This window comes from Budorcas taxicolor, chromosome 5, assembly GCF_023091745.1.
Source record: "Budorcas taxicolor isolate Tak-1 chromosome 5, Takin1.1, whole genome shotgun sequence".
Taxonomy (NCBI): Eukaryota; Metazoa; Chordata; class Mammalia; order Artiodactyla; family Bovidae; genus Budorcas; species Budorcas taxicolor.
This window is the reverse complement of record NC_068914.1, coordinates 7911349-7927072: the sequence shown is the minus strand read 5'-3', so window position 1 is coordinate 7927072 and position 15724 is coordinate 7911349. Positions and strand designations below refer to the sequence as shown.

At 40.7% G+C, this 15724-nt stretch overlaps 1 protein-coding gene and 1 non-coding gene across 2 annotated transcripts in view; both read left to right on the top strand.

Annotated features, from left to right (window-relative positions):
• Positions 1–15724, top strand: part of NRG3 (neuregulin 3) — a 1234309-nt gene that overhangs the window by 1180046 nt on the left and 38539 nt on the right. Inside the window, exons 5-6 of the mRNA XM_052640716.1 lie at positions 6892–6994; positions 14164–14290. Of these exons, the coding sequence (XP_052496676.1) occupies positions 6892–6994; positions 14164–14290 (230 nt within the window). The remainder of the gene's footprint in view (positions 1–6891; positions 6995–14163; positions 14291–15724) is intronic.
• On the top strand, positions 7573–7644 carry TRNAC-GCA (transfer RNA cysteine (anticodon GCA)). Its single transcript has one exon. It is a non-coding gene; the product is annotated as a tRNA-Cys (tRNA).

Genomic DNA, 15724 nt, shown 5'->3' with positions numbered 1-15724 from the left:
TAATTTTCTTTGGACATTTTTTTTTTTAATGTAGGAGAGCTTAACAAGGATTCACAGAGAGATTTTTAGTATGCTAAAGACTGCTACAGCTTCCAAAAGCAGCCTTGCACATTAGGACCTAAGCTGTGAGCTGTCTCTTGCTTTAGCAAACGGTGCTGTACCCACAGTTTTTCCAAGGATCCTGGGTCTCTAGGAATCAGGAGCACACTTTCCTTCTCAAAGAGTCAGTTTGGGGGAGAGGGCGAAAGACATAGCCCTTCCCCAAGGAGGAACACTTGCATTGCATCTGCTAAAATACCTGGGTTGTTGTTGCTGTTCAGTTGCTCAGTCATGCCCGACTCTTTGCAACCCCATGGATTGCAGCATGCCAGGCTTGCTTGTCCTTCACCATCCCCCAGAGCTTGCTTAAATTCATGTCCATTGAATCAATGATGCCATTCAACCATCTCATCCTCTGTCATCCCCTTCTCCTCCTGCCTTCCATCTTTGCCAGCATCAGGGTCTTTTCTAATGTGTCAGCTCTTTGCATCAGGTGGCCAACGTATTGGAGCTTTCAGCATCAGTCCTTCCAATGAATATTCAGGGTTGATTTCCTTTAGGATTGACTGGTTTGATGTCCTAGCAATCCAAGGGACTGTCAAGAGTCTTCTCCAAGATCATAGTTTAAAAGCATCAATTCTTCGGCACTCAGCCTTCTTTATGGTCAACTCTCACATCCATACATGACTACTGAAAAAACCCATAACTTAGACTCTATGGATCTTTGTGTGCAAAGTAATGTCTCTGCTTTTTAATACGCTGTTGAGGTTTGTCATAACTTTTCTTCCAAGGAACAAGTGGGTTTTTGTTTGTTTGTTTGTTTTTATTTCATGGCTGCAGTAACTATCTGCAGTGATTTTACAGCCCAAGAAAATAAAGTCTGTCACTGTTTCCAGTGTTTCCCCATCTATTTGCCATGAAGTGATGGGACCGTCTCTAGTTAGGAAATATAAAATTACTAGTGGAAAAATTCAATCACCACAAGTAAAATTAAAAGGAACCATGAGTAAAGAAAATGACATAAAAATAAATTCCTTCAGTATACATCTCAGGGCACAGGGAGAGAGACCCTAAGACAGCGAATCACTGACTGCCTGTGGGTAAGGTGAGTTTTGCATAAGAGAGATAGAGTCTTTTCAAAGCAGTTGTTTCGTTTTGTTTGGTTCAATGCTGGCTTCAGGAGAAAAAGGGGAAAGGAAGGAAACTGACATTTTATGTATCCATTACATGCCACTCAGACCGTTTATTTGTGTTTTCCTGGCTTCCCAGGTGGCTCAGTGGTAAAGAATCTGTCCGCCAATGCAGGAGACACAAGAGAGATGAGTTCGATCCTATGGGAGGGAAGGCAACTCACTCCAGTGTTTCTTGCCTGGAAAGTCCCATGGATAGATGACCCTGGCAGGTTACTGTCCATGGGGTCACAAAGTGTCGGACACGACTAGCATGCACACACATAAAGCACATGTTGAACAAGTATGTGAAGTGTGTAGCATTTTCCCCATTATCGATAAAGACAATAGATGAAAGAAGATAAAAACAGTTGTAGCTGGTGTTTAAACAGAGGGGTTCACACCAGCCAACCACACTGCTTCCTGAGAGGTAGGTTCAAGAGAAGAGTGGGATCAGCACAGGGAAGCATGGTGTTTTTCAGAGTTTTGGGGTAGGCTGCCTGCCTAAAGGATTTTCTTCTACTGGTCCAATGTCAGTTTCTAAAAACTTACCATAACATTACTACCTTCTCTGTTTCCATCTTGATAATATGAAATTTGATCAAGAGCAAGTCCTGTGTATAACAGAAGAGGAAACGGTACAGAATTGGGAGACAATGCAAACAACCTTTACTAATTCCTGTCGAATGAGAGATTGGTTTTTGCCCTCAAAATGACTTCATAATCTGTTTGCATTAATGAAATGCAAAAATATCAATGTTCCCTAGATGGAGCCAAATTAAATGGTCAATGTCCAGTCATTTATTGCCCCCCATGGCAATTTCATATGATTCTGCCTAATACTTAATGATTATTCCAAGTTAGGCACTGCAGTACTCAGTATATTATAATTCACTCAATCCTCACAACACATATGCAGTGAAAGTAATGGTAGCCTCATTAAAAATAAGGCATTCTCTGCTTTCTAGAGTCGGGCTAGAATTCTAGACTCTCAATCCAGGCGAAGTGGTAGAACATGTGGTGGGTCTGAAGAAAGAGCGTTTGCCTTACAGTATGTGGAAGAACATGGCAGAGACCCCAGGGCATTGTGTGGGCTCAAATTGCTCATACAGATTCTCCAGGAACCTCTATGTCCCTGAATTAAAGGACTGTATTTCATTTGATCTTTCAGAAACATTCAATAGCCTATTCTTCTAGAAAAACTCCATATGTTTTCTTCTATGATATTGTCATATTTTATTGTTGTTGTGTATTTTCTTTTCTTTTCTTTTTTTTTTATCCTTTCCTGGTTGGCTGATCTGTTTTTTATCTGCTCTACAGCATCCTCATCTACCCTTCCATGAAATTTTTGAGTCTCTCAAAGCTCTATCTTAGACAGTCTTCCCTTATTACTCTATATTTTCTCTTGGGGCTGTCTTGTCGACGCACTTGGTTTAAGTATATGCATAACCCTGAATATTTATATCTGGAACTCTGTCATTTTATCTTAACTCAAATCTGTATATTTAAATGTCTACCTTACACCTCTAGTTGGATATGTTATAGGTTTTTAAAAACTCACCAAGTCCAACATTGGGCTTCCCCAGACAGTAAAGAATCTGCCTGCAATGCAGGATATCTGGGTTTGATCCCTGGGTTGGGAAGATCCCTTGGAGAAGGACATGGCAACCCACTCCAGTATTCTTGCCTGGAAAATCCCATGGACAGAGAAGCCTGGTGGGCCACAGTCCATGGGGTTGCAAAGAGTCAGACACGACTGAGTGACCAACACATACATGCATAAGTCCAACTGAATTTGATATCTTTCTTTATAAGTCTGATTCCTCTCTGATATACTCCATCTTAGTTAAGAGTATCATTGTCTAGTCCATTAAGCCTTTTCAATTTAACTGCTTTTCATCTTTTTTATTTTTATTTTTTTTACTGTTCATCATGGTTGTTACTGTTACCATAGAAGTATCCATCATGTCTCAGTTCTGTTCAGTTCAGTCGCTCAGTTGCATCCAACTCCTTGCAACCCCATGAATCGCAGCATGCCAGGCCTCCCTATCCATCACCAACTCCTGGAGTCTACTCAAACTCATGTCCATTGAGTCAGTGATGCCATCCAGCCATCTCATCCTCTGTTGTCCCCTTCTCCTCCTGCCCTCAATCCCTCCCAGCATCAGGGTCTTTTCAAATGAGTCAACTCTTCACATGATGAGGTGGGCAAAGTCTTGGAGTTTCAGCTTCAGCATCAGTCCTTCCAATGAACACCCAGGACTGATCTCCTTTAGGATGGACTGGTTGGACCTCCTTGCAGTCCAAGGAACTCTCAAGAGTCTTCTCCAACACCACAGTTTGAAAGCATCAATTCTTCGGCGCTCAGTTTTCTTCACAGTCCAACTCTCACATCCAAACATGACCACTGAAAAACCATAGCCTTTACTAGACGGACTTTTGTTGGCAAAGTAATGTCTCTGCTTTTGAATGCTATCTAGGTTGGTCATAACTTTCCTTCCAAGAAGCAAGCATCTTTTAATTTCATGGCTGAAATCACCATCTGCAGTGATTTTGGAGCCCCCCAAAATAAAGTCAGCCACTGTTCCCACTGTTTCCCCATCTATTTCCCATGAAGTGATGGGACCAGATGCCATGATCTTAGTTTTCTAAATGTTGAGTTTTAAGCCAACTTTTTCACTCTCCTCTTTCACTTTCATCAAAAGGCTTTTTAGTTCCTCTTCACTTTCTGCCATAAGGTTGGTGTCATCTGCATATCTGAAGTTATTGATATTTCTCCCAGCAATCTTGATTCCAGCTTGTGCTTCTTCCAGCGCAGTGTTTCTCATGATGTCTAAGCTGATATAATTGCCTTCTAACAGGACTCTGCATTTACTTTACCCTTCCTAATCTTTTCTGTAAATTGCAGGGAAAAAATGCAAATATTATCACATCACTCTCCTCTGCCAAATTTTTCAGTGCCTTCCTGCTGTTGTAAAGACATGCTCACTGTGTACCATGTTCCTGTTGTGTCTGTGTTGCTCTGCTAAGCTGGTTGTGCATCGTGCACATGCTCACTCAGCTGTGTCTGACTCTTTGCAACCCCATGGACTGTAGCCCACCAGGCTCCTCTGTCCATGGAGTTCTTCATCCAAGAACACCAGAGTAGCTTGCCATTTCCTCCTCCAGGGATCTTCCAAGCCAGGGGTCAAACCTTTGTCCCTTGTGTTGCCTGCCTTGGCGGGTGGATTCATTACCACTGGCACCAGCTGGGAAGCTAAGCTGGTGGGGAATAGAATATAACTTTTGCAAAGGCCCAGTGGTAGAGTAAAAACCTTCCAGATTTTTGAACCTGCCATTTTATATCCTAGCAAAGAGCCTTTGCACAACTTGTCTTCTCTTCCTGGACCACTTTGCCCATCCCTATTCCTCTTGCCTAATTGGATCCTGTTTTATATTTAAAATCTCTGTTCTCTGGACTCTGTGAATAGGTCAATTTTCCATGTGATATCTTTTGTCAGATTATATACCTCCTTGTTACAATATTTATTACAGTCAGCATTTTATATCACTGGAAATACCCAGTATTCTTGCCTGGAGAATCCCAGGGACAGAGGAGCCTGGTGGGAGGCCATCTATGGGGTCACACAGAGTCGGACATGACTGAGCGACTTCACTTTCACTTTTCACTTTCATGCATTGGAGAAGGAAATGGCAACCCACTCCAGTATTCTTGCCTGGAGAATCCCAGGGACAGAGGAGCCTGGTGGGAGGCCATCTATGGGGTTGCACAGAGTTGGACACGACTGAAGCGACTTAGCAGCAGTAGCAGTGGCAGCAGCCTTTATTTAGGTAGAAATTAAAATTTATAAAGGTAAAGTAATATATCTTTTGCTACTCATATTAGAGGTGGCTAAAATGAAAGTCAAACGCAAAAATTGCCAGGCTTCCAACCCCTTGCTTCCTGTCCTTCTCCAGGCTTGTTCTTGGGCAGCACTCTGAACCAAAGGCATTGAGAGTACCAGCACTGTAACTCCATCTGGGTCTATAAATCCATTCACAGTCTTTGGAGTTTTACTTTCACTCTTGATTTAAACTCAGACTTGATTTTGTGCATTTTCCCAAGCTATATTTGACTAGATTCAAAAAATGAACAAAAACACCCTGTTGATTTTATGCAGAAATCATTCTTGTAGTGAAAACAGTCTTACCTCTTCTGTTTTCATAGGTACTATAATCCATCATCTTCATAGTTCTTTTTATTGGCAGAAGCAGGGTGGAGTAGATTATTATCTGTAAGTCATACTTATTCCATTAGAGTCACCAACTCAGAGCAACTTAGTGAAGTGAAATTCTTTATAACTTGGTAGATCTACCTACTTGTTTACAAGTTCACTTGGAAGATTGAAAAGAATGGCATTCTTTAAGATGGTATATGTCCAAACAAGGTCTCAATGACATACTTTTTTTCTCTTTAATTTGAATCTTTCCAAATTTAAATGTCAACCAAGTCTTGCCAGGGCCACATAATTGCCCCTTTTCATTTATTCAAAAATGTGGATAATGTGATATTCTCTTAGGTTTGCTTTCTCTTTATTTTTTTTGATAGTCCAGTCTGAATAAAGACATTAAAAATGGAAATAAAGCCTAAGAGGGGAAAGGAGAGAGAATAGTTCTTATAGTACATTGTTTCCTAACATACTACTGAAGGAACACAGCAACAATAACAACAACAAAAAAAAAACTTTAAAATGTACAGTCATATCCAAAGAGAAATACAGTGCATGATGAGTGGATGGATGGAAGGGAAAAAAGAGAGAAGAAAGGAGGGAAAGGGGAGAGAGGAATACCGAAAGGAAGAAGAAAGGAGAGAAGGAAAGATGAAAGAGAGAGAGGGAGGGACAAAGAAGGAAGGAAGGTAAATAGACCAGAGTGTCTTGTGCAATGTAAAGAAATTAATGAAGACAAGAGGAGGATAATTAACAGAAAGTTCTGAGACCTATGGATGAAAGGTCTTGATGAGATGAAAGAACTGTTGCAGTTGACATATTTCAGCAAGTGTGCTAGAAGTATAAATGTTAATGTCCAAAAATTGAAATGGTTTGTTTTTGAATTCTTGTTTTTCTACATTAAGAAGCTCTACGATATAACCGTGGTAGTAGAGGTTGAGGTTATTTTGCCAGGTTATTGGTACTGAGGAGGTCACAGGATGACTAAGTAAATATTCACATGGACATTGAAGTCCTTTTTCATTCATGATGTCAGTCATAGTGGTGGGCGGATGAATGGGAGACTGACAGCCAGGGACCAAATCAGAAAACACAGTCATCAGTATCACATAAATTGGAGGTCATCACTGGAATAGGAAGTTTCTGATAGCAGATTATTTGGGACCCCCACCATCATGTTTAAATGCTCCTACTATGTCTTAAAGTCATGAAAATTCTTTTGACAAGATTCATAATTGTGATATCCATACATGAGTTCTATTTACCCATGCAGATACAAAAAGAAAATAACAGCTGTCCTGTAGACCACTGCAAAGACACTGAATTGTAGTAATGTCCTCGTGTTTTCCTAATGATGATAGGAACAAAAAAACTTGGCTTTGAAAGGCTCCTACCAGCTCAAAAATACAACTATGGAGATTGTGTCTGCTGAGCCATGCTAACTTCCGTTCTAATTCTCTTTTTTAAATTCGCAGAGAGTGAAGAAGTTTATCAAAGGCAGGTGCTGTCAATTTCATGTATCATCTTTGGAATTGTCATCGTGGGCATGTTCTGTGCAGCGTTCTACTTCAAAAGCAAGTAAGACCATTTCTCTCAAGGGTTCAAAGGTTACTTCTCAGAGGAAGCACTTTGTCTTTAAGTTCTCAGTCTGAGCTCTAGGCAGAAGGATTTTGTGTACATGGGCCCATCAGACATCCTTAAATGACTCTGAATCTTTGGTAGCCTGTGGTGAGTGTGTACAGCGTGTGCATCCATGTATGTGTGTGTGTGGTTCATCTTTGATGCACATAGTGATCATTCTTCTCTGTGATCATGAACACTCTGTGTTCTTTGCATTTTTTGATGGCCTGCCAGAATTAAAGGCTCAACATCAGCCTGTCACTAAGGAATTAACTCTTCTGAAAAGAGAGGTCACTGCTGAACATCTAACCTTTTATGAAAAAAAACAAAACAAAACTCTATTCTTTTTATAGTATTTTATTTGATACCCATAAAGGTTTTAGCCAAATGTGAAATATGAACACTATAAAATCTACCTTGGTTCACCAGTTAGTATGGACATCTAGAATATGCCCTATGCTTACCTTGCCAAGAAACCAAATCTTCTGCCAAAAGCATTGTTTTTTTTTTTTTGTTTGTTTGTTTTCTGAAGGACTTCCCTGGTGGCTCAGACGGTAAAGTGTCTGCCTGCAATGCAGGAGACCCAGGTTCAATCCCTGGGTTGGGAAGATCCCCTGGAGAAGGAAATGGCAACCCACTCCAGTACTCTTGCCTGGAGAATCCCATGGAGGGAGGAGCCTTGTAGGCTACAGTCTATGGGTCGCAAAGAGTCGGACACGACTAAGCGACTTCATTAAAGTAGAATTAAAAATATACACACGTATTTATAAGTATGCATGTGTATATACATATATGTTTACATATACATGTTACAAATAACATTGGCAAAGGTATTTTATTTATGTAAATGACCTAATCTGCCCTTAAGAAATACAGATAAAACTATTATACTGCTTGGTTTCTTGTAAGGTAGACAGGCCTTGAGAAGCTGGCATAGATTCTGTTCCTACAGCTTGTCTGGAATCCAAGCCAACAAGTAATTGCTTTTCTTTGGACTTGTATTTTTCTACCCATTTGCCCTTCTAAAAATGGATCGGTTTCCAAATATAGTCTGTGATACTTGTCTTCATGTTGTGTGTGTCGATCTTCAAAAAGAACAGCACTTTTAAGAAATAATAGAGCCTCAGATAAGAATCCAAAATTAGTAACTATTATTTTTAATAAACTATTTCAGAATAGGTTTAGATTTTTGAAATTGCCATGAAAATAGTACAGATAGATTCGATATAGCCCAGACACAATTTCCCCTATTTTTAATGTCTTTCATTAGTATGCTGCCTTTGCCACAAACAGTGGAACAATGGTGGAATAGTGTTACTAACTAAAGCTCATATATCCTTAGTTTTTACCTCATGTGTCTTTTTGCTGTTGTTTCCCCCCACCCCCAGGATACCACATTATATTTCATTGTTGTGTCTCCTAAGCAACTCTTGACTGTGGTAGTTGTTAGTGTTCAGTTTTGAACACTTCATCAGGGATACTGGGGTTTTCATTCCTTATCTCCCAATCCTCACAACAACTGAAATTATGCATTATTGCTCAATTTTTCAAATCGCATCAGAATTTGATTTTAAAGTATTGATTTGTCAAAGCCCCACAGTAGGAAATTGACAACGGGTCTTTGCATCTCTACAGTTCTACTTTAAATTGCATGCTTTTCACCACCCAGCACGTTGACCCATGTGGTCCTCCCCCTAGATGGTGAAACTGCTTGAGGTGAACTGGGAATGTTGTGCCCTGCTGCAGTCCATAGCTCTTTATGTTCTTAACAGGCTACATGGTTTCATGGTCAGGATTTTACATGCATCAGCCTAAGCTGTATTCACATCTTCAGTCTGCCAGTTGCTTATTCAGTATTATTAGGGAAATTACATTCAGCCTTGATTTCCATTTTGGTAAAATATAGCTAAAATATGGCCAAAAATAATGTCTACCTTAGAGAATTTAAGGATTAGTGGGATAATACTGTAAAGAAGGCAGCATAGTGTTTAAAAAGTAAATACTCACTGAAGGCTTGTTGTTGTGAACACCTAGGATGTCTACACACTGAAACTTACAGGCAGGGTAGCTACAAGGTGAGTAGAGTTCCCTGAGCACAAGAGGGTTAATCACACTCAGCAGGGCATTAGGAGAGTCACCTTGCAAGTGCTGTGTGGGAGAAAGCTGTGTATTTAACAATATGCAAATTACTATGAAGAAGTAGTTAATCACTTATTTTTGGAATATAATCTGTAGTTGTACCACACTTAAAGAAAAGACTGATAACAACAGTCACAAGAACAGAGAACAGCTGGGTAACTAGAGGATTTCTGTCTTCAGAGCTGTTAGCCTCTCCTTGCGTGGGCTGCAAGTGGGCTCAGTGATGAGCACATCCTCCTGGGGCTCAGCAAGGTGTCAGAGGTTTTCATGGAAACACTGTTCAACTTTCTATGCATAATGGGAGACTCAGAGGACTGAACCAGTGGGAGATGAGTAATCAGGAAGCTGTTATCTTTCTGCCTGCCCAGCCAGGACACATATTTATTATATATATATATATATATATATATATATATATATATATATATGTCTAAAAATAACAAAGGAATAATGAAATTTGAAGACTCTTCCAACTGGAGCTGTAGTTCTCATCAGAGACTTAGAGAATATTACCTTCTTCTAGGACAATTTCCAAGCATAGTTTTCCTTTATTTTTCTCTGAGAGGAAGGCCACATTGCACACCAAGCATCTAATTTATATAGCTGAAAGTGATGTAAAATTTTTTTAACACCTTGGCACAAGTTTCTTTGCCCTCATTCCTGGGATTCTAATTCCCTCCAGAAACCTTGGGGATAGCAGAATAAACAGGCTCTACTTTTTCTTTACGTTCAAACATTGTAAGATTTTTTTTTTTCAGTGTGTATACTTTTTTTTTTTTTTAACTCATCTTGGAAGTCCTAAGTCTTCTAGGATTCTGGGACATGTCTATCATTGGTTTCCTAATAAATTCACTTGAAACTCCATCCTATACACTGGAATTTACTGTGCCCAGAGAGAATCAGGACTTAACCAAAACTTTCCCTTGGTTATTTGTTCTACTTCCCATAATTATTCAGGTCCTGCCACTCTGGTCCTTTCTCCATTCTCTTGTCATCTGTGATATGACATGACCTCACCTGATAGAATATTACAGCCCATTATTAGCCAATGAAAGTTTGGACATAGGTAACAAGAAGAGGTAGAAGTAAGGAACACCTTCTTGAATTCAGAGAATTTTCTGAGTTAATTGAACCCCAACCACTTTGAAGGTCACAGTGAAATAAATTCTTTTCTCATCAATTCCAAAAAGTTCAAGTATTCCGATAAGTAGTTAATGGAACCATTAATTGAGCCTTTCAAATCTGGCTGATACGGCTCATATGGCAACTATAAATTTTTCTAGATTTCCCTTTTACTTTTAACTCGTATGGGCTAAGAAGTATAAGGCTGGCAGCAGGAGTCCTTATTAGACTTAGGAAATGAAAGACATAATTGAACTCTGAAAATGAATTGAAATAGGAAAAGAGATACATCGTGGGTGGGGGGACGTGGAATAGATGGGGGAAAAGTGGAAACAGTGATTTTGGAGGTGATTTTGCACTCCAGATGGTAACTGCAGCCATGAAATTAAAAGACACTTGATCTTCAGAAGGAAAGCTATGACAAACCTAGGCAGCATATTAAAAAGCAGAGATATCATTTTGCCCACAAAGGTCCATATAGTCAAAGCTATGGTTTTTCCAGGAGTAATGGTGGATGAGAGTTGAACCAAAGAAGGCTGAGCACTGAAGAATTGATGCTTTCAAACTGTGGTGCTGAAGAAGACTGCTGAGACTTCCTTGGATAGCAAAGAGATCAAACCATTCAATCCTAAAGGAAATCAGTCCTGAATATTCATTGGAAGGACTGATCCTGAAGCTGAAACTCCAATTACTTTGGCCACCTGATGAGAAGAGCCGACTCACTGGAAAAGACCCTGCTGCTGGGAAAGATGGAGGGCAGGAGGAGAAGGGGGCAACAGAGGATGAGATGGTTGGATGGCATCATTGACTCAATGGATATGAGTCTGAGCAAACTCCAGGCGATAGTGAAGGACAGGGAAGCCTGGCGTGCTGCTGCCCATGGTGTCACAAAGATCTGGATGTGACTTAGTGACTGAACAACAGCAACAGAAGGATGTTCCAGGAGCAGGAACTGGGACAAATAATTATCACAACTGAGAAAGCACAGGAGGGAAAAGGGGAACTGACGCTATGGGTAGAAAACAGATGTGCTATAACTTGCCCTGACTGTATCTCATCCCCTGAAGAGATTTTAGATCACAAAGCAAGGCACTGAAGGACAGGCAACGGGTGTTCTGATATGATGCTATGATTCTCTTCCTCTGTGGTGGCCTTAGTTCCCACACGGTTGTAAGTTAGTACACATAAGTACTAATATAAGCTAGTACACAGTTATAACAGTTCCTTGACCTGAGACAGCCAGCATCTGATGACAGGTCAGTGTGAGGCTTTGAAGGCCTAGACCACTGCCCCACCTTGGGGTGAAAGCCACGCCAGCTTCAGAGCTCCCTGTGGGATTTGCTGAGGTTTTCACCGGAGTCTGCATCACCTTCCAACTCCTTCTGCCCTTTCCTGCTTCCTTCGCTTGGTTTCCACAGGTGTCGATCTTAAGAGACCTCACTAATAAAAATCCTGCACACGATCTCTGTCTCAGTGTCTGCTTCCGCAGGGAACCAGAATGCAGCATCACAAACAACATCTCCTGATGGACTTGTTGGGTCTGATCTCCCACCACTGTACGTCTCATTTCTTCCTGATGAATTGACCCAGAGCAACTTAAAACTCACTGCACTCTAGAAATCGCACTGACATTGTTAGGCTAGTGTGTTCCAGTGTGCAATACTTGTCTCTTGTCTTCCCCAGGGCCACTGCTCTCCTGAGAGCTGATGGCATTGCAGACAGATGCTTCTCACTTCCCTTTGTTCCCATCTGCTGAGGCGAGGACGAAAGGGCAAAAATGTGTGCCTTGAGAGAGCTGAGGGATGATAGAAAAGGGGGCAGGTTAGAAAAGGAAGCCCATGTGTTCTGGAGTATTAGTGAGTCAAGACAAAGGTAAGAGGGGGCTAAAGGAAAGCAAATTATTAAAAGGATTTAGGAAATGCAATCAGACATTTTTATGAGGGAAATTCCTTTAGATGTTTACATTTCCCAAATGCTGAATTAGGGAATTACTGAAAAGATCGTTAGTATTTCTGCAGCTAATTCTTGGAAAAATGATCATGTTCTTCCTCTGTGTGAAGCCCCCTTCACTGCCTCCTGATGACTTATTCCAGCAGAACTTCCTCATCTCCCATCTGCTTCATCAGTGAGTCCCTGACAGGATTCTGTGGCTTTCCTGTGCTTTTTAAAAGGCTGATAGGATAGATTTGTTTCTAACAACAGGCTACAGATTAGCTGTTAGGAAGTAGATAGATTATTACAAGTATATTAAAACAACTAAGAGTACTGGAGATAAAAGCCCCCCAAATAATTGAAAAGATAAATATTTAAACAGAATGACATCACATGAGTATTTTAAATTCAGAGGAGATGATAATGCATAGACCTCCAATTCTTGTAGCAATTCTGTGACTTGCTTGTGAGAGAGGCAATTAACAAAATCCCTTCTTTTATCTCTGAGCCAGTGTCCTGATTCCGTCATCTGCCCATATAACTAAGCTTACTAAGTGATGAGGAGTGTAACTGATTAATACTGAAGAGTGTAACTGATTAATATTCTCCACATGTCCACAGTATTTATGGAAGAGAGCTTATCCAAACTCCATTGACAGAGGAGGAAACTGAGGCTCACAGAAGTTTGGGGAATCAGTCATTTTGATCTGAGGAATCAAAGCAAAGCTGTTGGGACACAGAGCTGGAATTCAAATCTCAGTCCCTCTGATACTCAAGCCCATGGTGCATAGAGGGATGTCTACCTCAAAAAACTCACTTGTAGAGATGGTGAACAGTCGCCACCAAAGGCTCTATCCTTGTCGTGGACCCTGGGGAAAGAGGCAGAAGTCTAGGGCATATGATTCTGTGAAGTTTGTTTGCTTGTTTGTTTCATGGGTACTGGGTCTTTTGTTGATAGTTAATTTCTATAAAGCTCTTAGGAGAGCAGCTAATAAGGCAGTACTTTGTACAGTTCGAACAGTCACTCCACATTTGCAGGCAGGGGTAATTTACTTGGAATCCAAAACCTGAGACTAGTCTCGGCCTTCCCACCAAGAGTGTGACCACGGGCAAGTGGTTTGACAGTCGTGAGTAGTGCCTCAAAATGAGGACTGTGCAGCCAGATTCATTCAGTTCTAACCCAGCTCTACCACTGTCTAGCTGTTTGACTTTGGACAAATTATTTAACTTCTGTGTGCCTCAGTTTTCTCATCTATTAAATAAGCATAGGATTAGTGCCTTGTCATACAGAATGATTGTGGGAAATAAGTGAGCTAAGACATGTAAAACACTCCAAATGATGCTTGGCATCTTTCAAGAGTTAATTTTTATTACTTATAAATTATTCCTTCAGGAGTTAATTTTTTTTCTTATTATTTACAAAAGTTCTAATAAATTCTGCATTGAGGGCAGATGGTAAAAATAAATGAAGTGTTTTTAAACTATAAACAAGAAAACAGACCCCTGCTATGGCATGTGTGCAAGTTATCCAGTCAAGCTATACCTATCTGAAATGGACAGATATAAACGTAACTTTGCAAAAATGTTATATGTGGCTGCTAGGTCCAAGTGTCAAAGTTGTCTACTTGTAACTTCAGAGCATTCCTAACTCTCTTTAGCTGGGCACTCAAGGTTAAGGACCTCTTACATCCAGTAGGGTGAGGACCATGCATTACATTTCTGCCTTTAGAGTGCCATGGGGTGTGAATCCGGGTTATTAATGGGTAATGCCAAGTATTTCTTGGTGGGGTTGAAAATGAAGGGAGGACTCTCTGTTAACTGAGTTTATCTTGCTATAGAAAATGACAAGTATAGATGTTGGGAGTGAATGAACCTCAAAAAAACAGGCATAAATTTATGTGACTATTTATACATGAATTTATTTAAACTTGCAGGAAACAAGCTAAACAAATTCAAGAGCAGCTGAAAGAGCCACATAATGGTAAAAACTACAGTCTCAAAGCATCTAGCACAATGGCAAAGTCCGAAAACTTGGTGAAGAATCATGTCCAGCTGCAAAATGTAAGTGACATGTCCATACACCCCTTCCCACAGCCACTCTCCCTGCTCCCAGTCCAGAGGGGATGCAAAACCTGTGATCAGACTTGCCTATTTTTTTCAGTACTCTGTAGATTTTTCCTTAAATCATGTTGCATTTTTGTGTGTGCACACAGTACTGGAAAAAAGAAAGAAAAATTAATTCTCAGCTCTTGATTACAATCTGTAACATAATTAATCTCTGGAAGCAAAAAGAGCTTCAATTGTTTGTTCCATAATCACTTACTGAATTCTTCCTCGTGTCAGAGATCGTGCTAGGCACTAGGGGTACGATGTTCCTTACTGTATGGAAACTGGCATAGTGAAAAAATACAGACACCCAGAGGAGGGTTGTGGGATGAGCAGGTTGCTATTGCAACAGACGTGAGAGAAGAGACCAAAGGGAGCTGGTGGGGGCAGAAGTGGAGGCAGCAAAAACTGCAGGCTTGAACTGGATTTTGAAGAATAGGAAAGGTTCCTCAGGGAGTCAGAAAGCCAAGGAGTAGAGACAAGAATAAGCAGAAAGAATAAACCCAGGGAATGCTAAGAATACATACTGTATTCACACGACTCGGAACTAACGGGTATGAGGAAAATCAAAGCTCATAAACATGGGAAGGGAGAGTTCCAGTCCCCGGATTGGTGCTTCCTAACACCACACCTTAAACAGATACCAGAATTTGAAGTTAAATACAAGCTCTTTGAATCCTGCTTTCTTTCTTTCTTTGTTTCTTTCTTTCTTTCTTTCTTTCTTTTTTTTTTTTTGTGGCTGCTCTGGGGCTTAATTGCAGCATACAGGATCTTCAGTTGAGACAACTCTTTAGTTGCAGTGTGGCTTAGAGGATCTTTAGTTGCACCATGTGGGATCTAGTTTCCTGACCAGTGATCCAACCCAAGCCCTTTGCATTGGGAGCATGGAGTCTTAGCCATGGGACCACAAGGGAAGTCTCCAATTCTGTATTCTTTCTAAAGTAGTTTTCCATTTTTTCTGAGATATATTGAAAAAAGCTAAAGATAAGCAAATGTTACTGAAGTCAGGTTCTGCTGCTCACTGTTCAAAACCCAGTACTCCAGAGACAAGTGTAACTTAACAAGATTCTGCTCTGTTTTAAAGAGCAGTTTTAAAGGGTTAATCGAATTGTTTGGGGAGGAGATCAGGGTTTGTAATCTTCTACTCTGTGCAGACTTTCTTCTGATTGTGCTGTACTTAGTCACTCAGTCGGGTCCAACTCTTTGTGATTCCATGGACTGTAGCCCACCAGACTCCTCTGTCCATGGAATTCTCCAGGCAAGAATACTGGAGTGGGTTGCCATTGCCTTCTCCAGGGCATCTTCCCAACCCAGGGATCAAATCCAGGTCTCCCGCATTGCAGGTGGATCCTTTACCATCTAAGCCACCAGGGAAGTCCATTCTTCTGA